Source organism: Neoarius graeffei, chromosome 9, assembly GCF_027579695.1.
Source record: "Neoarius graeffei isolate fNeoGra1 chromosome 9, fNeoGra1.pri, whole genome shotgun sequence".
Taxonomy (NCBI): Eukaryota; Metazoa; Chordata; class Actinopteri; order Siluriformes; family Ariidae; genus Neoarius; species Neoarius graeffei.
This window is the reverse complement of record NC_083577.1, coordinates 51,788,501-51,815,430: the sequence shown is the minus strand read 5'-3', so window position 1 is coordinate 51,815,430 and position 26,930 is coordinate 51,788,501. Positions and strand designations below refer to the sequence as shown.

The 26,930-nt window shown below is 40.3% G+C and overlaps 1 protein-coding gene across 1 annotated transcript in view; it reads left to right on the top strand.

Annotated features, from left to right (window-relative positions):
- lrp1bb (low density lipoprotein receptor-related protein 1Bb) overlaps positions 1 to 26,930 on the top strand; it is a 314,777-nt gene that overhangs the window by 14,474 nt on the left and 273,373 nt on the right. Inside the window, exons 6-7 of the mRNA XM_060930558.1 lie at positions 486 to 648; positions 24,828 to 25,050. Coding sequence (XP_060786541.1) covers positions 486 to 648; positions 24,828 to 25,050 — 386 coding nt within the window. The remainder of the gene's footprint in view (positions 1 to 485; positions 649 to 24,827; positions 25,051 to 26,930) is intronic.

Here is a 26,930-nt window from a genome sequence, read left to right as displayed (position 1 = left end):
AATCAATCAATCAATCAATCAATCAATCAATCAATCAATCAATCAGTAGCTCTTTGCAGTGCTTAATGTGAATGAAATATTAACGTTTTGGAATTTTGGCCTATAAACTCTGTTTGCAACTGTTTATTTTAGTGCCATATTTCTGTGCCAGATTGCCACCTGGGTCCTTCTTCCATGCCAGTTTATTTTAACCTAGACAGAGTTGTGCGCTGTACGTTAGAAGTTAGAGTTTTCTATTCATTATTAAATTTGTTCTACTGGCATGTGCTGAGAGGTTCTGACAAGCTGCCATTATGTCTGATGACTGATGAAACCATGCACCTGTCTTGGTAATTGATTCATTCTGAAGATTTGTGAAAACAGCCTTACACTTGTCCCTTTGAGATTTACCATTGCTAATTCCAATTATATTTCTCACTGTGAGCCAAGTCCTAAATATTGTCACTGTTTTACTGCATCTCACCCCTTTTTATTTTTCCATTTAGGTATTGAACAAATGGTTATCGACTGGCTCACAGGAAACTTCTACTTTGTGGACCGAGCAAACAGCAGGATATTTGTTTGCAGCTGGAATGGAGAGACGTGTGTTACTATAATAGAACTGGACCTGTTGAATCCAAAAGGAATAGCTGTGGATCCTCTCATGGGGTATGTAAAATATGCATAAGGAACTGTATGTCAAATAAAACAAGGACACACCATTCTTAGTTTGGACACTGTTAATTATTTGCTGTTTAAATATTAAAATTCCGACACAACCCCTTGCTCCAAGGCTTTAAACATTTATACAAATGTGTCTTGAATGCTGCAGTCCTTAGGCTAAATGTTTCCTCTTCTCTGTAAGGAAATATTTGTGGCTGCTTGTGTAATTTCATAACTCATCTTGTCAGGAATTTCATTAGTATTCTATGATCTATGTGGCATCTCTCAGTATAAAACACCCCTGCAGAATGTTACTTTGCAGAATTTGTTTGGGTCTTTGTCCTGACACCACAAATATGGCACTGAACTGAGCCCGTGGAGTCGTCAGGTTGAGAGGTAATTGTGGAAATATTTGGGGAGACAGGACTGAAGGAGCACAAAGGCTCCTTGGAGGAAGAAATGGCAGTGTGATTATTCCAGTTATCAGTGGCTAAAAAGGAGCTCAGCTGTAATATGCCCAGTGAGATGAAACTAGGAGCTAAACAGAATTGGGATACCACTGTATTCATGAGACTACAAGGACAGAGAGAGCTTTGAGACTCAGTGCAGGTTTTTAATGACGCTCCTCTAAGTAATGCAGAGTCGTAGCACCAGTGTTTGAGGGAATAGAATAGAATGCCATTATTGTCACTGCACAAATGTACAACGAAATTTAGTTCATCATAGGGGCGCAAAGCCGCCGCGTACTTGCGCACCGCCACCCTTGGGCACTTCAGCCCAAGGCCGTCCCATGGTAACCTAACTGCATGTCTCTGAACTGTGGGGGAAACCAGAGCACCCGGAGGAAACCCACGCAGACATGGGGAGAACATACAAACTCCACACAGAAAGGCCCCTGTTGGCCGCTGGGCTTGAACCCAGAACCTTCTTGCTGTGAGGCAACAATGCTAACCACTTTCACTACCATGCTGCAAAGATTGTGTGTGAGTTGAGAATGAAATTAAACCAGTGTAGCTTTCATTATTTGTTGTCGTTGCTTGCTGCAGATAGTTTTCCTTTTTTTCTGTGACCTTTTTTCTGTGGCCTTCAGCAAGAGAAATGTGGGAAAAAACCCCAGAAAAAAATCATGGTTTTATGGATTGGATTGGAGTTTATGGATTGGAACACATAAATATGTCAGACTTAAATTCTGTAATATGGCATTGACTCTTTTGTTAAGCAAAATCATTCTGCTGTTTGTTCTAACAGATGTATTAGCACTAATGTGTCATTACAACAACACAGGCTATAGATCTGATGCAGCATTGAGGAAGTCACATATTTATCTCAGGTTATCAGCATGTCACTACATCAGGACCATTCTTCAGAGATTGTAATATAAACCAAACATTGCTGCCACACATATATATATATATATATATATATATATATATATATATATATATATATATATATATACTCAAGTAATATTTCTAAAGACTGGTCAGAGTGCCGACGCTGACCCCTGTCCACCGCCAAAAGCACCTTCAATGGGCACATGAGTATCAAAACTGGACCATGGAGCAGTGGAAGAAGGTGGCCTGGTCTGATGAATCACATTTTCTATCATGTGGACAGCTCACCTGCTGAAGAGATGGCACCAGGATGCACTATGGGAAGAAGGCAAGCCGGCAGAGGCAGTGTGATCCTGCTGGGAAACCTTGGGTCCTGGCATTCATGTGGATGTTACTTTGATATATACCACCTATCTAAACATTGTTGCACACCAAGTACACCCCTTCATGGCAGTGGTATTCCCTAATGGCAGTGGACTCTTTCAGCAGGACAGTGCTCCCTGCCACACTGCAAAAATGTTCAGAAATAGTTTGAGGAGCATGAGAAAGAGGCGGCACGGTGGTGTAGTGGTTAGCGCTGTCGCCTCACAGCAAGAAGGTCCGGGTTCGAGCCCTGTGGCCGGCGAGGGCCTTTCTGTGTGGAGTTTGCATGTTCTACCCGTGTCCGCGTGGGTTTCCTCTAGGTGCTTCGGTTTCCCCCACAGTCCAAAGACATGCAGGTTAGGTTAACTGGTGACTCTAAGGCCCTGTCCACATGGCAATGGATTCAGGTGACTCTGATACAATTGCTTATCGTTTAGGCCTGGCGTCCACACGGCACCGGCGTTTTGGGTGCCCAAAACGCAATCTTTTTGAGAACGGGTTCCAGAGTGGAAAGATCTGGCAACGTTGCCGTTGTGAAGTCGTCTGGATGAGTAGAACGGATTTGTTTACGATGACGTCACAACCACATGACTGTGAGTGCTTCACGCCGGGTAGAAGTGTAACGAATATCACCAGGAAAAAGCCTTACAGAGCACTAGTGAGAGTGAAACACGAGCTTGGATATTATTATTATTATTATGTTCAGTGTTAGTTCACAGTAGTAATGCAAGAAGCAGAATAGTGACAGTAATAGTGAAGCAAAAACATGCAATTGTACAAACACTGCAGCTGTACAGCAAAATATTCATTCATGAAATGGTCTGATTCTTAACACCAGTAGTGCCAATGATCTTCTCATTGCGATGCGATGCGAGTTGTCAACAAATCCTATAACTTGGTTCATGAAACGCGCTTACAAAATATTTTCACTGTGAATATTTATTGTGTAATGGTGCAAAGTGAGAGAGAGAGAAAGAGAGAGAGAGAGAGAGAGAGAGACTCTGCCCTTAGGGCAGAGTCAATCCCGCCAGCAAAAATAGGGGAAAAAAGGAGCGATCTCACCTCTTCAGATGTTGGTTTTAGTCCTACAGTACATTCCTCAAAAAGGGCGTAGAGGAGCAAATTAATCCATCAACGTCCATCAATGTCCAAACGAGATCACATGGGATTACCTTTCACAGGTGAGAAATAACAAATTAATCCATCAACGTGTAGTATTCAATTTATTCCGGACCATTAAAGACGCCGCCTTCCGCGTAGAATCATACGTCATCCTCGCCGCCATATTGGAAAGGTCAAAGCGGAGAATAAAGATTAGCTGCGTTTAACTGTACCAACAGGTTTGCCGTCCAAATGAGATCGCATGGGATTACCTTTCACAGGTGAGACTGGAAAATACTTTTCATTGTATTTGGTCATTATAATGTAATTTTACGAACAGATTTTCCTGACTTTGTGGCTAATATGAAGTCTCGCACATAATAGTTTATGCGCATGCGTCCTTACTTCTTCTATTGTTCTGGTGTCTCCGAAGGGACCGTCTTACAGCACCCCTAGAGGTGTGGCATGTGTATTGCATCGTTTTCAGCAAGCGTTGCGTTGCTATATGGACCTGATATTTTACTGATCGTTGCCCATTTGGACGCGATATATTTTTAAATAACATCTCGTTGCCATTGTTGTGTGGATGTAGCCTAAATTGACTGTAGGTGTGAATGTGAGTGTGAATGGTTGTCTGTGTCTATGTGTCAGCCCTGTGATGACCTGGCGACTTGTCCAGGGTGTACCCCGCCTCTCGCCCATAGTCAGCTGGGATAGGCTCCAGCTTGCCTGCGACCCTGTAGAAGGATAAAGCGGCTAGAGATAATGAGATGAGATGAGCATGAGAAAGAGTTCAGGGTGTTGGGTTGGTCTCGAAATTCCCCAGATCTCAAACCAATTGAGTATTTGTAGCATGTGTTTGGTAACCAAGTTTGATCCATGGAGGTCCAACCTAAAGGATCTGCTGTGAAGGTGATGGTACCAGATACCACAGCACACCTTCAGAAGTCATGTGTCATCCATGCATTGCGCGCACACACACACACAAAAGATGTAGTTAAAGATTGCAGTTCTCTTCAGAATCTTCTTTGGTGAAAATTTTCTTTCAGAACTGATCTGCTTTCAGGACTGCATTCATAGCCCTATAGTCTTAAGTGCTCACTAGCTCTAAATATACATACATACATACATACATACATACATACATACATACATACATAGACACCTTTTTGTAAAGTAATGCATATTTTCCATATAAACAGCAATAAAACATTTTTTGCAAAACTAGACTGGTTATACTGTGCTTTGCTGACAGTCTTCCTCTGAATCAGTCTTTTTTTTGAAAGAAAGAGAGTATCTTTGTGTGTTTTTTCCTACCCATATTTCACTGAATCTTCCCCCAGTACAACAACTGTCTAGTAGCTCACAAGTGCTATGTTACTAATGAATAGTTGCTTGCAGTGACAGTTCCCAATGATCGTATGACACATTTGTACATTCTGGGTATTGTAATGACAGAACGATGCTGGACGTGAATGCAGCAACAATAGAAAAAAAAAGAGAGAGAATTCTGCCAAAATGCTAGACTGAGAGATATAATAATGCAGTTCTGTTACAGAATAATATATACGGTACCATGGCAAATAGCACAATAAACATGTTTTGTGCCAAAACAACATAAATCAGTCGAAAGAATAATACAAAGCAAAAAGAATAAAATTAAGCTTTTTTTAAAAAAAAAAAAAGGCTAAACATATTTTTTCAAGGTACCGCCACTGACCAGCCAGCATGCTGTTTTTTAGAAGAAGCCTTTATTTGTCACATGTAAATTACAGCACAGTGAAATCCTTTTCTTTACATATCCCAGCTTAGGAAACTGGAGTCAGAGCACAGGGTCAGCCATGATACTTGGAGCAGATAGCATTAAGGGCCTTGCTCAAGGGCCCAGAAGTGGCAGCTTGGCAGTACTGGGGCTTGAATCCCTGACCTTCTTATCAGTAACCCTGACTTTAGCTGTTGAGCCACCACTGCCCACTGTTTTTTTTTTCTTCTTTCTGGCCTGCCATATCCCTTCAGTATCCTTCTGAGGTTGTGGTTCTCCTGATCAGTCCAAGTGACCTCGAGCTGATGTTGTGCAACAGTAGCAATGCTTACCTCCTGTCCTTTTGCCAACTATGGACATATTATCTAGGCACACTGGGCCTCTATCTGGTCCTTGTCATTGTATGTTAAGTGGGAGGTTATGTTACGAATCATCTCTGTTCTGAGCTGGGAACCTTGTCAAGAGCCTGTTTGAGTCACGGTGTTTTTGTTTTGGTTTTTCCGTGCACTTTTCTTTTTGTTATGCCATGTGTCTTTGTTTTGATTTCAGTCTTTTCTCTTCTCCACATTCTCTCATTGCTCTGTTGCTCAGTTGTGTTCGCTTGTTCAGTGTTACCTTGTTTGTCTAGTTGCTAGTTCCTCTCAATAAGTCCCTAGAATTGTTTGGTTCAAAATCACCTAATGTGTTTTGCATAGGTTCACTTGTGTCTTGCTTCAAATTACTACCGAACATTACAGTATTGTCTCAGCCGCCTCTGGATTGTGGTTGTGAGGTTAATTTTTGGGGCTGAACAAATTTCTGGAGCTGTTTAATTACAGTAGCAAAGAGTAGCAGAGGAAAGTGAAGCACCTTCATATTCTCAAGTGGTCTGCTTTATATGGTTGAGTGAAATGTTATGAAAATGGAATTAGATTTTTTTTTTCGGCAACTTTTCTCCTAGTGCACTCTTGGCTGTTTCCAGCAGCCCAATTTTCAGGATATCTCTATGGTTCCTTCACAGACAGGGGACTGGTTTGTGTAGCTGTTTGGTTCATTGGGTTCTGCCAGCTCTAGGCCTTCTTAAGTGCATGTCCCCAGTGTTGATACAGACCATTAAACTGAGGACGAACTTTACTTCTTTCTTTGCCTTTCCAACACTCCTGCACCAAAAGTTATTTTTCATAATGTAAAAGTTAATAGAACAGCTTCATAATAATCAAAGTACATGTCAAATACATCATAGTCTGACTACTTTTTTTTTTTTTTAGTAACCTGGTATTCAAGCTACTTAGTAATGGCAAGGTTCTAAACTACTTCTTTGGCTCAGTATTTTTTAGCTTATTAGTTACCCAGCTAATAATTGGAAACCACACTGTTCATGATCATACTTAACCTATCAACACATCATGTCACAAAGGCAATTTACCAGCTGGGGAAATGCAAGCTCACCATAGCTTCTCTCTCTGCAATTGTACCGGGTACACTGTTTCGCAATAGGGCTTCCATCTCAGTGTGACCAAATTAGCAGCATCTTTTCATTTTTATAATAAAAACTAATCTTAAACTTATTTCCATAAAAATGTCCATCATTCCTATGTGGTCTCCTCATTTTCATAGCTATATAAGGCCATTTTGGGATCTTATAACTATTAGCAGTGTTTTAAAATCACTTTAGATTGTAGGCTGTTACATTATAACATTATTACTGTACATCTGGAAATGACAGTCACAATGTTTGACTTTAAGAGCTGTGTATAAGAAAGAGGATCATCTTGATGGATATTAAAGTGGATATTTAAAAGAAAAGAGGGCTACCAAAGCTAACTGCTGACTACAGGCTAAAGTTATCTTCAACTAGCAGTAACTAGTTGCTCTTTTCAAATAAGAGCTAATGTCTGTATGCTCTTTGGAAATGTAATAGGCCTATAAAAACCTTAGCTTAATAATAATAATAATAATAATAATAATAATAATAATAATAATAAAGAACAATACAATTTTATTTGCACTACCCTTAGGCTAGTGACCATCGGTAAATTGCCTGGTTTGCCAACGCTATGTTATGACTACACTAAAATCAGCATCAAACTCCATATCCCAGACTGCTCCACAAACTAACACTATAAACATGGACTACCTGGACTACAGCAATCACACACCATGTTCAATGTCATATTCACAGTCATCTAATTATGGATCACACACATGATTCTGATTATTGTTTCTGGTTTTGACTCGGGTTTGTTTATCTGGTTTTCTGTCGTTTGCCTTGATGTCCGATACCCTGTTTGTGCATGGCCTGATCTCATGCCTGCCTTTCCACTTTGACTGCGCCTAGTGTTTTTGGAACTGTTTTTGTGTTTGGCAGTTTTTCTTTTTTTTTTATAAAGCATTTTCCACAACTATCACTGTCTCTGCCGTTCTCACCGTCTCTTTCAGTTCCTTTTTCATATGAGACAGCTTGCACAAACACAAAACCTTTTAGTTCAAAGCAACATAAAAATTCAGCTAAAAATGGTGTAAGAGTCACATTCTTGTATAGCTATGTTTCATGCTTAATGCATAAATCTCAGCTTAATGATTCTCTTTGACCTGTAGAACATCTAGCTATGAGTATTTGCACACTTTCATTCAGTGTGCTAAGCTAAGCAGTTCTGTTTCAGACTGCACACAAACACACACACTCTTGGTGGCTAAGGAAAACAAAAGGGATTTATTTCATAAAGGTTAAAGTATCCCCTTAAGTGTCAGCAATTACTCTTCTCTGATTATCTTTGGAAAGACTTTTTGGTGCTTTCTGAAAACAGGCACTGGTCTGTTTGTCATGCTTCTTATTCCCTCCATGCCTAATCCTCAATGAGAAAATCCTGTGCTGCAAAGGCTTTTTGCATACCCTGTTATACCTCTGTCGAATAGGCACAGTGGTACTCCTCTGTTCACTGGAGATTAGCTTTTGTATCTTTGTAATGCCTATGGAAATGAGCATAATATGTTAGCAATGGAAATACTTACTTTCTGACATTATTAGGTTTAGAGGGCTTACGTGAATGTAATTTGTAAGTATTTTCATTTCTGATTATTTTCTCTCACATTTAGCCATGGTCTCTATGTGGCTTCTGCTGTGTTCTCAGTGTTAGGAGATGTGAGAATAACAAAAGGGTTGAATCTAGAGGTTTAATCTGTAGGCCTTGTAATAGTAAAGACATGTAAGCACACGTATACCACAGTGGTTTTGAATTCTTAAATCTGATTCTTCAGTAAGTGTTGATTAATTTCCGGTAACATTACAGCTTGGAAAAGTAGTTCAGACTGCAAATATGTTACTGTTTTTATTGTAAGAACTTGTTCACAGGGACTTGTATGGAGGACACCCCACATAAAACAAATGCAAAGTTTTCTGCCACAGAAGAGTCTTCAGTACAGAGATTGTTGTGCTTTGTGTGTGGGTTTTTTTTTTTGTGACATTTTTTGTCTTATTAACTTCAAAAGAGAAAGAAGAGTGAGGCTAAAGAAGGCACTCCAGTGAGTGTGTGTGCGCTCATTGCTCACTTGTGTGTGCATGCGTGTGTTCACTGCTTCAGATGGGTAGGAATTTCACTGTGCTTGAGTCAGAGGTGGAGAAAGTACCCAACTTCATTACTTAAGTCAAAGTACAGATCCCACTGGTCAAATATTACTCCGATACAAGTGAAAGTTGTCCAGTCAAATTTTTATTTAAGTACTGAAGTACTTGCTTTTAAAAACACTTTAGTATTAAAAATACATTTTCTGTCAACACATCATTGTATTATTGCCACAACGCTTACAAAACCTAACGCCGTTACCAAAGACAGAAATGTGAATTCACAAAATGAACACATGCTGTGCCATCATGGTGGTTTAACGTTAAGCTAGCTAGTTAGTGAAATGCCACCTGACATGCTAGCAAACATTTCAAACTCGAAATCATATTGGGTAGCTAACGCTACTAGAAAAGAAAGATTTCTATATTCTGTTTATTTGGCAAGATTATGCTAAAACATATTTATGAAAGGACTTCAGATAAGTTAACGTTATTCATGTTAGCATCAGTTTTTACATGCGAACTAACAGTGTCCAAGTTAACCGTGGACAAGGCTATGGCAACTTGGCGGGAAAATCCATAGAAAGTTATTTGACTAACCAGACTGCATAGCTATTGCAATGTTATGACTAGCTCTAAAAGCACAGGCAACTTTGTTGCAAGCTTTCTCTTGAAATAAAATGTTTATATACCTCAATATGCTTCCGCAGGTCAGACGGCGAGTTTTTGTAGGTTCTGATGTGGTTCGTTTTTGGCAAACAAAGCAAACATTTAAAACGGAATGAATCTTTATTCCTTTCAGAAAACTGAAACATGGGTTTGAGGTATGGCCATGGGTGTGTGCATTCCCCAGAAGAATCACCTCCTTCTATTCTGCCATCAACTGATTGTGTTCCAATAATGCTGCTGAGAAATCATTGATCTTGATTTTATACAGTCTATGGATGTGACATGACCCTAGTGATTACTGATAGGCTGTCTCAGTGTCACCTGCGAAAAAAACAATTATGTTTTAGAAAAGAAAAGAAAAACCATCCACTTTCAAAGTTGCTTCATAGTAATGAGTAACGAGGACCTTGATAGAAATGTAGTGGAGTAAAAAGTACAATATTTGCCTTTCAAATGTAGTGAAGTTAAAGTCATAAGTTTCCAAAAAAAAAATACTCAAGTAAAGTACAGATACTCAAAAAGTGTACTTAAGTACAGTACTCAAGTAAATATACTTTGTTACTGTCCATGTCTGGCTTGAGTGTACATGTGACAAAGTCTTTTCTTCTTCTTCTATGACATGATAACAGGACCCTGTTTTGAGGATGTTCCATTACATGCAACTATGAATTAATAAGTATGGATTTGTTCTATAATTAATATGAGAAAAGTGCTTGCATAAAAAGGAACAACACACTTCTAGACATGCTGTTGTAGGAAAATAATGATCTCTGGGGGGTTCAGAGTAACTCTGCTTCGCATCAGGTTGCAGCACACCATCCTGTCATTGATTATTTTCCTGTAACAGCATCCATCCATTATCTGTAACCACTTATCCTGTGCAGGGTCGCGGGCAAGCTGGAGCCTATCCCAGCTGACTGTGGGCAAGAGGCGGGGTACACCCTGGACAAGGGCAATTCCATGTAAATGTCAACCTCACCATGCAAAAATAAAGCAACATGTAATACATCAAAACCACTCCCAGAGATATCACCTAGGCCTGTATTTTACAGATGTGAATAAGTTGAACCAATTTGTCACAAGAATTGTTCCCTTCACCTTATTGTCAGTCTTTCTTTCTTATAATGTAAAACCCAAGCTAAAATCAACTTTGATCATGTACAATTCTATATTATTGCCACAAGCCACAGAAATGTATGCTAAAATCCACAAAACAGCAAAACAATAGCCATCCTAAATATTATTTAAGAACTTTGATAGTTTTAGCTGATATTTAGAGAGTTTTTCAAAGGGTTATGGTGGTTAAATTGCTGATTTTCTAAACATATGCCATGTCTATTTCAGACGCGTCGCATCCATAACGGAATTTCGTCACATCCATAACGCTGACTTTTCCTTCCGAAACTCTGCATGAAATACAAAATATTTTAAACGAAGATTTTTTAATATTCACCTTGGACCCCTCTATCAAATGGATATCTCCATTTCGACATTAGGTTTACAATTTCACAGAGTTTGATAAAAATGTACAGTCACCCAAGAAAAGTGATACTTTTTCTGTCACATCCATAACGCATCTTTTATTGGCATTTCCTGGCATGCCCTAGATGTACTATGGGAATTGTTCTTGTTCTATCACTTCTCCAGTATGGTACAGCCTTAAAATATGCAACACCTGTTTAAATACTGGGGGACAATAAAACATGCACTGGGTCATTTGTTGCCATTTTGAGTTCAAGTGTCACGTCCATAACACTGGAATTGCTCACAAGTCGCCAGATCATCACCAGGCTGACACATGGAGACAAACAACCATTTACACCTACCGTCAATTTAGAGCCACGAATTAGCCTAACCTGCATGTCTTTGGACTGTGGGGGAAACCGGAGCACCCGGAGGAAACCCACACAGACATGGGGAGAACATGCAAACTCCACACAGCCCCCCGTCGAGCCCCCCATCAGCCGCTGGGCTTGAACCCAGAGCTGTAAGGCGACAGTGCTAACCACTACACCACTGTGCCACCCTCTAACAGCATGTCCTGTCATATATTTTATTCTTTATATACTGGAAAACTGCTTCTTTTGTTCTGCTTCCTCTAATTAGCAGGATGTGATACACAGCTGCATGCCAATGAGAGGAGCACAGGTCTGTAAATCTGAACTGTGGTGGGTTTCCCAAAAGCCTCTTAACGCTAAAGGCCAATTTATGCTGACAATGCAGTCCTCGCAGACGGTGTCGCAGATAGCATCTGCGTAGCCCCCCCACCTTCGCAGACGCTCTGCGCGCACCTCCCAAAAATTGTAACCACCGCAGAAGCCTTGCAGACAAGAGGGCTCTGATTGGTCCATTCTACATCCACTGTACACGCACTTCTGCTTCCCTACTTTCCCGGTTTGTTTTGTTTTCACGACCACCATTTTTAAAAATACGAGCGAAGATGGAGCAGCACGAAGAGCGGTTGATCGAGGAAGTGAGGAAGTACGTACATCTATACGACTCCAGTTCTAGTCATTATAAGTAACCGGAGGATAAACACTCCACTAACCACACCCACCAACTACTCCTAGCAATTTCGCGCCCCCTTGCATTGTAGTGGTGAATAACATCGTGCACGCCTATTACTCCCCGCTCAACGATAAATTACAACTGTCTGCGAAAAGCTATCTGCGAAAGCCTTGTCACAAGAGCATGCAGAGGCCTTAAGAGCAATTTAACTAGACAGGGACACTCTAACGAGTGCAAACCCCGCCTTTTCCCTATTAAAATACATTGGGCGAAAATTTCGAAGTTCTGCCATGACCTTGACCTTTGACCTCCAAAATTTAATGGTTTCCTTCCTGGGTGATTGGCAACACATGTACAAAATTTGGTCCAAATCGATCCATTGGTTCTTGAGATATCTTGCAGACACACAGACAGACAGACAGACAGACAGATACACACACACAGACTGACGCAGGTGAAAATAATAACCCCTCCGACTACTGTCGGCGGGGTTAATAATAACCCCTCCGACTACTGTCGGCGGGGTTAACTAGGAGAGAGAGCGTTCATTGTTCTGCTCGCTCTACCATTTAAAGATGATCTTTGTGCTGCGATGCTTTTGGGAAACTTGACACTTATGGTTTACTTCGGACACTGGGGTGCTGTGTTTAAGAAGTTTTGGGAAAGGTTTGTTTGCTTAATTTTCCCTTGGAATTTCTCCTCAACTTTGTTGCCAGGGATTGTTGATGGTGTTGTCTTTCAGTTGAAAATGAAAATGCTATTCAGGGAATAAGAGGTAGGAAACACTTTGTTTAACCCCACGTCAGAGAGTTCTGGTTGATTTCCTCAAAACAAATGCAGCATAAAATGGCAAGAGATGTTTTCTTGTTATAAATGGTGCATGTGACTGAAATTTGATTTGGACCAAAATGAAAGCAGAGCTGTGTGCTGAACTTTATATCTAGTCACTCAGTGTTTGTTGGTTTGGTAATCTGTCTTGCTGGTGAAATGAGTGGAATTTTGACTGTGTTCCTTTGAGAGTAATGACATGGGCAAATATTTGTGCATCTCTAGTGCATATATTTTTGATTTATAAGAGTGTCTGTTAAATTGATTGTAAAGGAAAAAAACTCAGATGAGATGCATGGCTCGAGTCAAAGTGCTGAGTCAAACTGATTTTGAGTTCTCTTTGAAGAGGGTTTGTTTTTAATAAAAACAAATGGTGTTATATTTTCAATATAATTTGTCTGGGGCAAAGATAGTAATTTATCATGTTTTGAAATGATTCTGACATGGTATAGATTTGTCAATTCAGTGTTGCTGATAATAATCCTGAGGGGAAATTGAGAAGACATTTGTTTAATACACACTATGAATCATCATACATTTATAACTTAAATTTTTCTCTCATTATCTCTAGCTGCTTTATCCTGTTCTACAGGGTCGCAGGCAAGCTGGAGCCTATCCCAGCTGACTACGGGCGAAAGGCGGGGTACACCCTGGACAAGTCGCCAGGTCATCACAGGGCTGACACATAGACACAGACAACCATTCACACTCACATTCACACCTACGGTCAATTTAGAGTCACCAGTTAACCTAACCTGCATGTCTTTGGACTGTGGGGGAAACCGGAGCACCTGGAGGAAACCCACGCGGACACGGGGAGAACATGCAAACTCCACACAGAAAGGCCCTCGCCGGCCATGGGGCTCGAACCCGGACCTTCTTGCTGTGAGGCGACAGTGCTAACCACTACACCACCGTGCTGCCCTAAGTTTAATAAAGTTTTTATTAAAAAATAAATTGGTTCAGTTTAAAATGAGGATAATAATTAATATCTGTAAATAGTAACAATATCAAAATGTTCAATCAGTACCAGTTCCAATCAGTTATAAAGACAGCTATAATGGCCACAATATCTCAAAGTGTATTGTGACATCATCCATCATATCAAATCATGGCCAAAGGTGTGTGGATTCCTGATTATCACAGTCATATAAGCTGTTTAAACATCTCATTTCATATTTAGTCACCCTTTGCTGTTATAACCTCTTTTCTGAGAAGGCTTTCCACTAGACTTTGGGGCGTGGCTGTGAGGATTTGCTCCTTCAGCCACAAGGGTAACAGTGAAGTTAGGAGTGAGTCCTGGGATGCAGTTTTTTCCCCCTTTTTTCCCCAATTCATCCCAAAGGTGTTCAGTGAGCTTGAGCTCAGGGCTCTGTGCAGGTCACTCAAGTTCTTCCACTCCAACCTTGGCGAACCATGTCTTCATGGAGCTCGCTTTGTGCATAGGGCATTGTCATGCTTCAATAAGTCAATTAATTATAATTTTAGGAAGGGAAGTTTTAATGCTACAGCATGCAAAGACATTCTATACAACTGTGTGATGGCCAGGTGTCCACATACTTTTGACTATATAGTGAGAGTAAAAGGGTAACAACTCAAAGTGTACATTTACTTGTACTATTATTATTGGATCAAAAATCTTGGTGGATTTTAGAAGGGTTTTTGTTTTTTTTTGTTTTAGTTTTTGTTTGACAGTCCCCACTTATACAGTGGTGCTTGAAAGTTTGTGAACCCTTTAGAATTTTCTATATTTCTCCATAAATATGACCTAAAACATCGTCAGATTTTCACACAAGTCCTAGAAAGTAAATAAAGAGAACCCAGTTAAACAAATGAGAAAAATATTATACTTGGTAATTTATTTATTGAGGAAAATGATCCAATATTACATATCTGTGAGTGGCAAAAGTATGTGAACCTTTGCTTTCAGTATCTGGTGTGGCCCCCTTGTGCAGCAATAACTGCAGCTAAACGTTTCCAGTAACTGTTGATCAGTCTTGCACACCAGCTTGGAGGAATTTTAGCCCATTCCTCCATACAGAACAGCTTCAACTCTGGGATGTTGCTGGGTTTCCTCACATGAACTGCTCGCTTCAGGTCCTTCCACAACATTTCGATTGGATTAAGGTCAGGACTTTGACTTGGCCATTCCAAAACATTAACTTTATTCTTCTTTAACCATTCTTTGATAGAACAACTTGTGTGCTTAGGGTTGTTGTCTTGCTGCATGACCCACCTTCTCTTGAGATTCAGTTCATGGACAGATGTCCTGACATTTTCCTTTAGAATTCACTGGTATAATTCAGAATTCATTGTTCCATCAACGATGGCAAGCCATCCTGGCCCAGATGCAGCAAAAGAGGCCCAAACCATGATACTACCACCATCATATTTCACATATGGGATAAGGTTCTTATGCTGGAGTGCAGTGTTTTCTTTTCTCCAAACATAATGCTTCTCATTTAAACCAAAACATTCTATTTTAGTCTCATCTCTCCACCAAACATTTTTTTCAATAGCCTTCTGGCTTGTCCACATGATCTTTAACAAACTGCAGACGAGCAGCAATGTTCTTTTTGGACAGCAGTGGCTTTCTCCTTGCAACCCTGCCATGCACACCATTGTTGTTCAGTGTTCTCCTGATGGTGGACTCATGAACATTAACATTAGCCAATGTGAGAGAGGCCTTCAGTTGCTTAGAACAGCATTTCTCAAACTTTTTTCAGTCACGGCACCCTTCAGAAGTATGCAAATTCTCAAGGCACCCCCATATAAAATATACACAGTCACGCTGACCATACGCTGACCCTGGCAGTAATGTTGTGACATGGGAAAGGGGGCCGTGAGACAAATTTTGATGATGCATGAGGTGGCGATGATCTGCATTAGTGTAACTATCATTTTTTTGGAATTTTAATTCATTTTATTCATTTCAGTGTTAAAATTATATATTCTTTGATGGCACCCCTAACGAAGCCAGATGGCACCCCGGTTGAGAAAGGCTGGCTTAGAAGTTACCCTGGGGTCCTTTGTAACCTCGCTGACTATTACATGCCTTGCTCTTAGAGCAGGGGCGGGCAATTATTTTTTCCATGGGGCCACATGAGAAACAGAAAATTTTGTGGAGGGCCGGACCAAAAGGCTGAACTAAATTCTGCATAATATTAATTGTATTTCTTTATATAAAGCAGTAAATAACAGTTTTTACAAGCTGCTAAGACTGGTAAGAGTATGGAAAAAATGAGGTTGCCTTACAAAAAAAATGTCATTTATTCAGTCAAATTTCCCAAAACAATGGTTAACAAAATGTGAACATTTGTACCATTTTTTTTCAGTCACGTTCACCCCAAAACACAATAAAGACATCACAATATTGTCTTTTTACTCCAAATATCAAGCAAGATACATCATATTATAATAATGATGCCCACATTTGTAGTCTAATCACCTCATTTGGTCTTTTTCAGTTTTTCGGATCTGCTCTCCGCAAACTAAACACACGGCTTCATCTCTGACTTCAGTAAATAAATACTTAGTCCATGTTTTGTTGAAAGCCCTGCATTCAGCATCTACCTTTCTTCTTTTTGCGGACATTTTGGGGGCTAAAGTCTTCTTGTGACCTGCTCGCAACAACGTCGATTCGGTGTAGGTATCAGATCTACAGATCAGCTCCGGCGCCTGCTGGTGACGTCACACTATGTGATTGGCTGGACTGTTTGAAGGATGACGTACAAGTTTGTGGTTGGTCTGGACAAATTACGGAAGTAGTTATCGCGGGATTAGGTTTCGTGGGATTTCATGTCGCGCACATTGCGTTTTTGTTGAACACAACTTCAAAATAAAAGCAATGCACATTCAGTCCGTGCATGGGGCAAAATTAGAAAATACGTTTATTTTGTAATTTCTAATTAACCTTACGCGGGCCAGTCAGAATGAACCAAAGGGCCGGATGCGGCCCGCGGGCCGTAAAATGCCCAGGTCTGTCTTAGAGTGATCTTTGTTGGTCGACCACACCTGGGGAGGATAACAATGGTCTTGAATTTCCTCCATTTGTACACAATCTGTCTGACTGTGGATTGGTGGAGTCCAAACTCTTTAGAGATGGTTTTGTAACCTTTTCCAGCCTGATGAGCATCAACAACGCTTTTTCTGAGGTCCAAAGGAGAAATCTCCTTTGTTAGTGCCATGATACACTTCCACAAACATGTGTTATGAAGATCAGACTTTGATCGATCCCTGTTCTTTAAATAAAACAGGGTGCCCACTCACACCTGATTGTCATCCCATTGATTGAAAACACCTGACTCTAATTTCACCTTCAAATTAACTGCTAATCCTAGAGGTTCACATACTTTTGCCAGTCACAGATATGTAATATTGGATCATTTTCCTCAATAAATAAATGACCAAGCATAATATTTTTGTCTCATTTGTTTAACTGGGTTCGCTTTATCTACTGTACTGTTAGGACTTGTGTGAAAATCTGATGATGTTTTAGGACATATTTATGCAGAAATATAGAAAATTCTAAAGGGTTCACAAACTTTCAAGCACCACGGTGTAGTCCATCAGTAAAATAATAAAATTCATGAGGATTGATGCCTCATAGTTGTTACATGGTCCCAGGTTCAATCCTGAGACTGGATTTCTATCTGTTTGGAGCTTCTGTGCATGTTCTTCCCATGTCCATGTGGGTGTCCTCTGGTTTTACTAGTTGTCTCCCACCTTTCAAAAACATGCTATTAGGTGTATTGGCTCTGATAAATTGTAAGGTGGGACTGAGTGTGTAAATGCTGTATGTGTGCATATGGACTTTGATGGACTGGTGTCTTATTCTGGGTTTGTTCCCACTTTGCATTCAGTGTTCCTGGGTCAGGATCCAGATCCACCATGACCCTGACCAGAAAAAAGCACTTGCTGTCGAAGAATGAATGACTGAATGTGCAGTTATTGATATGATGTTTGATTATTTAGTTACTAATTCAACAGCACCTGCTTGTCAAAAAATGTGACCTTTGCATTCCAGGTGCATTTTACACCTGCTCAGAGACAGAGCTGTGCTAAAAAAAGATTAAATAAATTTATCAGTCTGGTCTTAAAGCAGTCTCATGTGACCCTGTTTCTTTTCATAGATTAAGAGCTTCCTGCTGCCTTTATGTCACCTGACATCAGTTAATCACATGTAGAAGATGTTGCCCCTTAGAGTAACCGACTTTACAGTTCACCTCCATTCTATGGTGTCATGTCTGCTGGTGAAATCAGGACTTGTTAGGAATGAAAGGTTGTGGCCTAGAGTTACCATATATCATATTGCTTATTCAACTTAAATTCTGGGGGAAAATATTGAAGCTTTTTTCCCCCAAAATGGTCAGCTGGGGAGAGTTGAGACAGTTCATGATTGAGTTTTTTTCTTGTCGTTTAAAAATCTCATCTCATTATCTCTAGCCGCTTTATCCTGTTCTACAGGGTCGCAGGCAAGCTGGAGCCTATCCCAGCTGACTACGGGCGAAAGGCAGGGTACACCCTGGACAAGTCACCAGGTCATCACAGGGCTGACACTTTGCCCATGTTTACATTAGACCGTATCAGCGGATCATCAGATTAACGTTTTTAAAATGATTAGCGTGCACACAGCAACACCAATACACGATTTGCGTGTACACAGCAATACCAATACACGGATACGCTCGGCTCCGCAGGCATCCTGCGCTCCAAATCACTCCGCCCTGAACAGCGAGTGCCCTCTGGAGGGTGCGCACTCCGGCCTTGCGCAGCTCACAGAGCACGCGAGTGAAGTGAACAAGCTGTGATTCGGGACTGAGCCGCTGTGTGTGTGATCCCAGCGCATATCACTTACCACTTGCAAGTGGAAGGATGGCAAGCCTAAAGACAATCATAACTACACAATGGGCAGTATTTGCATCAGTATTTGCAGTATTTTCATACTTTTATACTCTTTAATGAAAGGTGATACAAGGCGGAAGTCCGCGCCATTTTTCAGCAGTCGTGTCACATGACCAACGCCAGCGAATCAGGAAGGTGGATGTCACAGTGACGTTGTCCAATGAGACGCCAGCTAGAGCTCAGCACAGCGTATCTGCGTATTCTGAATGTTTACACAGCACCGGAGCTGACACGATCTGGATTGAATACGTGGACGCTGGCGGATTCCCGTTTCCCGGCGTTTCCAGGCGGTTTAATGTAAACGGACAGTGCATCCACGAAGAAAACGAGACAGATATGGTCTAATGTAAACGTAGCCATAGACACAGAACCATTCACACTCACATTCACACCTACGGTCAATTTAGAGTCACCAGTTAACCTAACCTGCATGTCTTTGGACTGTGGGGAAAACCGGAGCAAACCCACACAGACACGGGGAGAACATGCAAACTTCGCACAGAAAGGCCCTCGCCGGCCACGGGGCTCGAACCCAGACCTTCTTGCTGTGAGGCGACAGCGCTGACCACTATACCACCGTGCCACCCGTTTAAAAATATAAAATTGTATATTTTTTTGTGAAAAATATGGGAATATCCCTTCATGAAGGTTAAGCTTATGTCATTCCTTCTTTGGAATGGAACTGTTTTCTCTGGTCAGCTTTTGGGTAAACTGACATTTTTTTATCGCTTTACCAGCATTGTGTGTTCATACAGTTTATATGTTACAAGTTTTGATAAATGAAAATTAAACAGGTATTTTAGTTTTGCTCCATGTTTCCCCATGATGTCCCAAGTCTCCCAAAATAATGCCCCATATCTTCCCTCAATGTCCTGTGTCTCCCCACAAAATAATAATAATAATAATAATAATAATAATGACAGAAAAAGCCTGAAGTCCAGTATATGTGACAAGCTGAGACATTAATGCTGTGACAGAAGGGTATAGTAAATCCTCTCTCATGCAATATGAACATGACTGCTACCTGCAAAGAACTTCACACAATCCACACAAGCTGAAAACTTGTCTCAAGTCTCCCCGCTCTCCCTTACTCAATACTTTAGGAGAGCCATTCATTATCTGTAACTGCTTATCCTGTGCAGGGTCGCGGGAAAGCTGGAGCCTATCCCAACTGACTGTGGGCGAGAGGCAGGGTACATCCTGGACAAGTCACCAGGTCATCACAAGGCTGACACAGAGACAAACAACCATTCACACTCACATTCACACCTACGGTCAATTTAGAGCCACTGATTAGCCTAACCTGCATGTCTTTGGACTGTGGGGGAAACCGGAGCACCCAGAAGAAACCCACGTAGACACAGGGAGAACATGCAAACTCCACACAGAAAGGCTCCCATTGGCTTTTGGGCTCAAACCCAGAACCTTCTTGCTGTGAGGCGACAGTGCTAACCACTACACCACCGTGCTGCCACTTTAGCAGATCTTGATTTGCATCAAATCATCTGAATTAATTCTAATACATTTCTTCCAAAAAGGCACAAAGTGTAAGAGCATACAATGTTTCTCTGATGTACAGAACCATTTCTATCATAAGAGACCCTATATGACCAAAAGTCAAAAAAGGACACCAGACATATGCACCCATACATTGCCATTTTTCAAATGATTGCCACAATGTTGGAGTCACGGAATTGTCTAAAATGTCTTTGTATGCTGTATGATTTCTCTTCAATGGAACTATCTGGCCTAGTTCAGACATATTTATACCTCCTGCAAACAAAGTTTGGGGGGATATATCGGAATCACCCTGTCCATCCGTCCATCCGCCCATGTGTTTGTAAGCGCAGTTCCTCCTAAACAGTTTGATGGATTTTGATGAAACTTTACACAGTTGCAGTATACCACCTGAAGATTTGCATGAAGGGAAATAATCCCGGTGCGATGTTTCAAAGGGAAATAATTCAACTTATTCCCTTACATATGGCAATATACTGTATGATGACAGGCTTGTAAGCGGGGGGTGTTCTATAGTGAGTTTACTCACCGTTCTAGTTGATTGTGACACTGCTCCTGTGCACAATGCAAGCTCAATAAAGACTTGGCTTAAAAGGTTGTCGTGGAATAACTCTAGTGGTCTGATAAGAGAGCCCTGACCTCAGTCACAATGAACACTTTTGGGATCAACTGGAATTTTGACTTCACTCCAGGCCTCCTCACCTGATGTCAGTGCTTGACCTCATTACTGCTCCTGTGGCTGAATGGACAAATCCCCACAGCCACACTAATTCTGGAAAGGAATTTTCAACAAACACACATGGGTGTGCCTGTCAGGTGTCCACATACTTTTGGCCATACATATAATGTATATTGTAAAGACTGAAAGAAGTAAAGTGGGATTATGGAGTGGATAAAATCGATACATCAGAAGTATGAGTGAAATATTTGTTTCCCCACACAGAGGCTGAGGAAAGTAAAAATGAAAAGTGAAAAATGTGTCTCCCTTTATCAATACTTTTACTTTGGGGCTAGTTTCAGATCTTTGTGTGTTTTTTGAGATGTAGTTGGGTTGGAAATATTGCTGAAACCCGTCTACCCTGATAAATCATATCTTGATCACGGTTGAACATATCTAAACCTCTCAAAACAAGCTGCTAGACTGTATGCTGGATGACTATGATGCTGATACTCAACTGTCTATTGCAGGGTTACTGTAAAAATCCACAATATAATAGCATATAGCATAAGTCAAGTGTGATGACCTATTAACTTAATTTAGTTTGAGGCGATGTCTTTATTAATGTTGTCTTGCACCAACAGAATCAATGTTCCTGAGCCCCTGCTGACTTGGGCCAGTGTTATTATTCATACCTGTCATTAAACCTGAGTCTAATAGTATTTCAGTGGTTAAGGTCCTGATCTAGTGAGTGGAGAGAACTGTAGAAGGTCAATTGAAACATAAAGCTGCTGTCGAGCGCTTACACAAAACCCTTACTTGTCAGGTTTGTAGTGGTGATATAGACATGTAATTAGGTTAGGTTAACAGAGGATGGCTTGGGGCTGAAGTGCCCAAGAGTGCGGCACGCGCATACGCAGCAGCTTTCAACATTTGCTATGATGAACTAAATTTCGTTGTAAATTTGTGCAGAGACAATAAAGACATTCTATTCTATTCTATTCTTTCCATTTTGTTATAATGGATTTAATAGTGCTCCCTGGGATATTCAAAGTTTGGGATATTTTTTATAACCCAAACCTGATCTACAGTGGTGCTTGAAAGTTTGTGAACCCTTTAGGATTTTCTATATTTCTGCATAAATATAGCATAAAACATCATCAGATTTTCACACAAGTCCTAAAAGTAGATAAAGAGAGCCCAGTTAAACAAATGAGACAAAAATATTATACTTGGTCATTTATTTATTGAGGAAAATGATCCAATATTACATATCTGTGAGTGGCAAAAGTATGAGAACCTTTGATTTCAGTATCTGATGTGACCACCTTGTGCAGCAATAACTGCAGCTAAACATTTCTGGTAACTTTTGATCAGTTCTGCACACTGGCTTGGAGGACTTTTAGTCCATTCCTCCATACAGAACAGCTTCAACTCTGGGATGTTGGTGGGTTTCCTCACATGAACTGCTCGCTTCAGGTCCTTCGACAACATTTCAATTGGATTAAGGTCAAGACTTTGACTTGGCCATTCCAAAAACATTAACTTTCTTCTTTTTTAACCATTCTTTGGTAGAACAACTTGTGTGCTTATGGTCATTGTCTTGCTGCATGACCCACCTTCTCTTGAGATTCAGTTCATGGACAGATGTCTTGACCTTTTCCTTTAGAATTCACTGGTATGATTCAGAATTCATTGTTCCATCAATGACAGCAAGCCATCCTGGCCCAGATGCAATAAAACAGGCCCAAACTATGATACTACCACCACCATGTTTCACAGATGGGATAAGGTTCTTATGCTGGAATGCAGTGTTTTCCTTTCTCCAAACATAATGCTTCTCATTTAAACCAAAAAGTTCTATTTTGGTCTCATCCGTCCACAAAACATTTTTCCAATAGCCTTCTGGCTTGTCCACATGATCTTTGGCAAATTGCAGATGAGCAGCAATGTTCTTTTTGGACAGCAGTGGCTTTCTCCTTGCAACCCTGCCATGCACACCATTGTTATTCAGTGTTCTCCTGATGGTGGACTCATGAACATTAACATTAGCCAATGTGAGAGAGGCCTTCAGTTGCTTAGAAGTTACCCTGGGGTCATTTGTGACCTCGCTGACTATTACACGCCTTGCTCTTAGAGTGACCTTTGTTGGTCGACCACACCTGGGGAGGATGACAATGGTCTTGAATTTCCTCCATTTGTACACAACCTGTCTGACTGTGGATTGGTGGAGTCCAAACTCTTTAGAGATGGTTTTGTAACCTTTTCCAGCCTGATGAGCATCAACAGCGCTTTTTCTGAGGTCCTCAGAAATCTCCTTTGTTCGTCCCATGATACACTTCCACAAATGTGTTGTGAAGATCAGACTTTGATAGATCCCTGTTCTTTAAATAAAACAGGGTGCCCACTCACATCTGATTGTCATCCCATTGATTGAAAACACCTGACTCTAATTTCACCTTCAAATTAACTGCTAATCCTAGAGGTTCACATACTTTTGCCACTCACAGATATGTAATATCGGATCATTTTCCTCAATAAATAAATGACCAAGTATAATATTTTTGTCCCATTTGTTTAACTGGGTTCTCTTTATCTACTTTTAGGACTTGTGTGAAAATCTGATGATGTTTTAGGTCATATTTATGCAGAAATATAGAAAATTCTAAAGGGTTCACAAACTTTCAAGCACCACTGTATACTTCTCCACAACTTTGTCTCTGACCTGTTTGGAGTGCTCCTTGGTTTTCATGTTGCTTACTTAGTAGTGTAGCAGAGTCAAGGTCCTTCCAGAACAGGTTGATTTATACAGATATCATGTGACATTTTGATTGCACACAGGTGGATCTTAATCAACTAATTATGTGACTTATGAAGTGAATTGGTTGGACCAGCTCTTATTTAGGGGTTTCATATGAAAGGGGGTGAATACCTATGCACACTCCAGATTTCTGTTTTTTCATCTTAATTATTGTTTGTGTCACAATAAAACAGCAATTTTCACCTTTAAAGTGGGAGGCATGTTGTGTAAATCAAATGGTGCTACTCCCCCCAAAAATACATTTAAATTTCAGGTTGTAATGCAACAAAACAGGACAAACACCAAGGGGTTGAATACTTTTGCAAGACTCTGTAGCAGAGTATTTATGGGTCTAATAGTATCTGCACACAGACACACACATGAGGGTGTCACCTATAGAGTTACACATTTCAGTTGGTGGCAGAACAGATTCTCGTGACTGTAAGCCAGCGAAAGGTTCCTGTTGAACATAGTGAAGCTGCTTTTTTTTTTTTTAATCTTTGTGTGTGTTTATTTCCTGGGCACAGTAAATATTGTGGGAGTTTTTGTTTAGTCTTAACTTCTTCCATTTTGGATCTCTGAAACTGTGAATTAAAGAAGTGTTGACAGTATCAAAATTCTGACAGAAGTAAACTAAGCTTTATTTATTTATTTATTTTTTAAGATACTTGTTATGGATTTATTGTCAAAGATTGAGTACCCAAATGCAATGTTGTGACAAGAGGGTATACTCTCTAATGCAATATGAACATGACAGCTACCTGCAAAGAATTTCACACAATCCACAAAAGCTGCATGCATTTTTATACCCAATCATATTACTAACCTATTGCCAACTAACCTTTTTTTTTTTTGCATTACACAACTTTTTCAGTCTTTTGTTGCCCCTGTCCCAACTTTTCTGAAACATGTTGCTGACACCAAATTCAAAATGAGCATATATTTTTCAAAAACAATACAATTTCTCAGTTTCAACATTTGATATGTTGTCTTGTTATTTTCAATGAAATATAGGGGTTCCATGATTTGCAAATGATCAAATTCTGTTTTTATTTATGTTTTACACAGTGTCCCAACATTTTTGGAGTTGTGGTTGTACCATAGAGGGGGAAATTTCAAAATCTAACATCATGTACGGTAGCTTTAAGTTAGATTCCCATATTGTTTAATGTTCATTAACTGTGCTTGCTCTCTTTCAGGATGCTCTTCTTTACAGATTATGGAAAAGTAGGCAAACTGGAGCGCTGCCACATGGATGGCACTAACAGGACCCGACTTGTCGAGTCCAAGGTTGAGCAGCCAACTGCAGTGGCACTGGATGTGGCAAAGAAGCTGGTCTACTGGGCAGATGCGTACCTGGATTACATTGAGGTTGTGGATTACAATGGCAAGAACAGACACAACATCATCCAAGGAAGCCAAGTGAGTGCCAAATGTCCTGCTGAATTGGAATGACAAAACTCTATATTGTTGCTCTGCCAATTTGTTGAAGTGCCTTTTTTACAATGTGTAGGTGGTTTAAAAGCACTAGTTAACATGACAGTGAATTTACCTCGAGGGATCTAGGGTTGTGTCTTCTCTAAAGTCATTCCATCAGTGCATTGCACCGATTGGAACCTTTTAAAGTTATATTTGTAGATGCTGAATATGCTGTACAGTTCTCTTGGTTCAGTGTGGAGAGGAATGGTAATGTTGATGCCATAATTGCAATTACTTAGAATTATTTAAGAACTTCAAGACTACTGAAGACTACTGTGCAATACTTACCATAAATTCATGTCAATTAAAGATTGGATTTTTCTCATTTTTTCCAGTGTGAGATGAAGCTACTTCACCAAAAGGTGGATGTTTTCTAAAACTTTTTACTAATCTTTGCAAGGGGTGTCAATAATCATGGCAGGTTTGGGGTGTGTGTGTGTGTGTGTGTGTGTGTGTGTGTGTGTGTGTGTGTGTGTGTGTGTGTGGACACATCCACAAAAAAAAAGCAAGTTAATCAAAAGAATTTTAATTTTGAATTGGTTCCCCATTTTGACAATGCACATCAAGTCAGTGGGAAAACACTGGGAGTGACGTCATCGGAGTGAAATATCGAGAAATATGTCACTCAGATCTGCGATGTTAAATTGACCGTATAGGTGTGAATGTGAGTGTGAATGGTTGTCTGTGTCTATGTGTCAGCCCTGTGATGACAAGGCGACTTGTCCAGGGTGTACCCCGCCTTTTGCCCGTAGTCAGCTGGGATAGGCTCCAGCTTGCCTGCGACCCTGTAGAACAGGATAAAGCGGCTAGAGATGAGATGAGATCTTCAAACCAGTGTGTGATTTTCTTTTTATTATATAGACACATTCACAAATAAAAAGTACCTGAATTTATCAAAACAATTCATCACCTTCCTCGCAAGTGACATACTGAGAATTATTATACATACTGGCCACTTTTTCGATGGAATAAAAACATATATTCTATTCCCTTCTCACAGGTTTCATTCATTTGGTTTGATAGCATGCAATACTGTAAGTATATCGCTTGTCCTACGTGTATTATGCCACTCTACCCAATGGAGAATGAGCGTTGAATATGATATTGCATTGTTGTCAAGACAACATGACATCATATGTCGGAGCTGATGCGAAGATTCAATGAAAGAGTTTTCTGTTGTGCGTGCGCAGAACCATCTTTTTGCTTGCCATCAGCACCCACAGTAAAGTATTGCAGTGAATTGAAAATGCCATAAGATACATATTACACATAAAACTTCCCGCTAGTGAGTGACTGACAATTTGTGAACAAACATGGCCACCAGGTTTGCTTTGTTGGAAGATTTTGAGATAATTTTGAAAGACAAAGACGTGCTGAACACCCGAAAGGAATGTGTATGTATGTATGTATGTATGTATGTATGTATGTATGTATGTATATTTATTAATAATAATAATAATAATAATATTGGCTGGCTTTTTTGTGGTCTATCAGATATATTCCATTCAGCTAGCATGATACTGAATGAGTCAAAGACGAGTTCAAAATCATGCTAGCTGAATGGAATATATCTGATAGACCACAAAAAAAAAGCCAGCCAGTATTATTTAAATATGTCACAGTTGCCATTCCTGATGTCCCGGATGTAGTTCGTATTAAAAATATGAGTGGTGTATTTCCCAGTAAAACACTCATGTCCATATATATATATCTCAGGGCTTTACATTAGCGCCCACCCACCGCCAAATGTGGGTAAAATTCGGCTTTGGCGGGTAATGACTTTAGTCTCACTAGCCACTTTAGCGGGTGGTTTATTCTGTGGT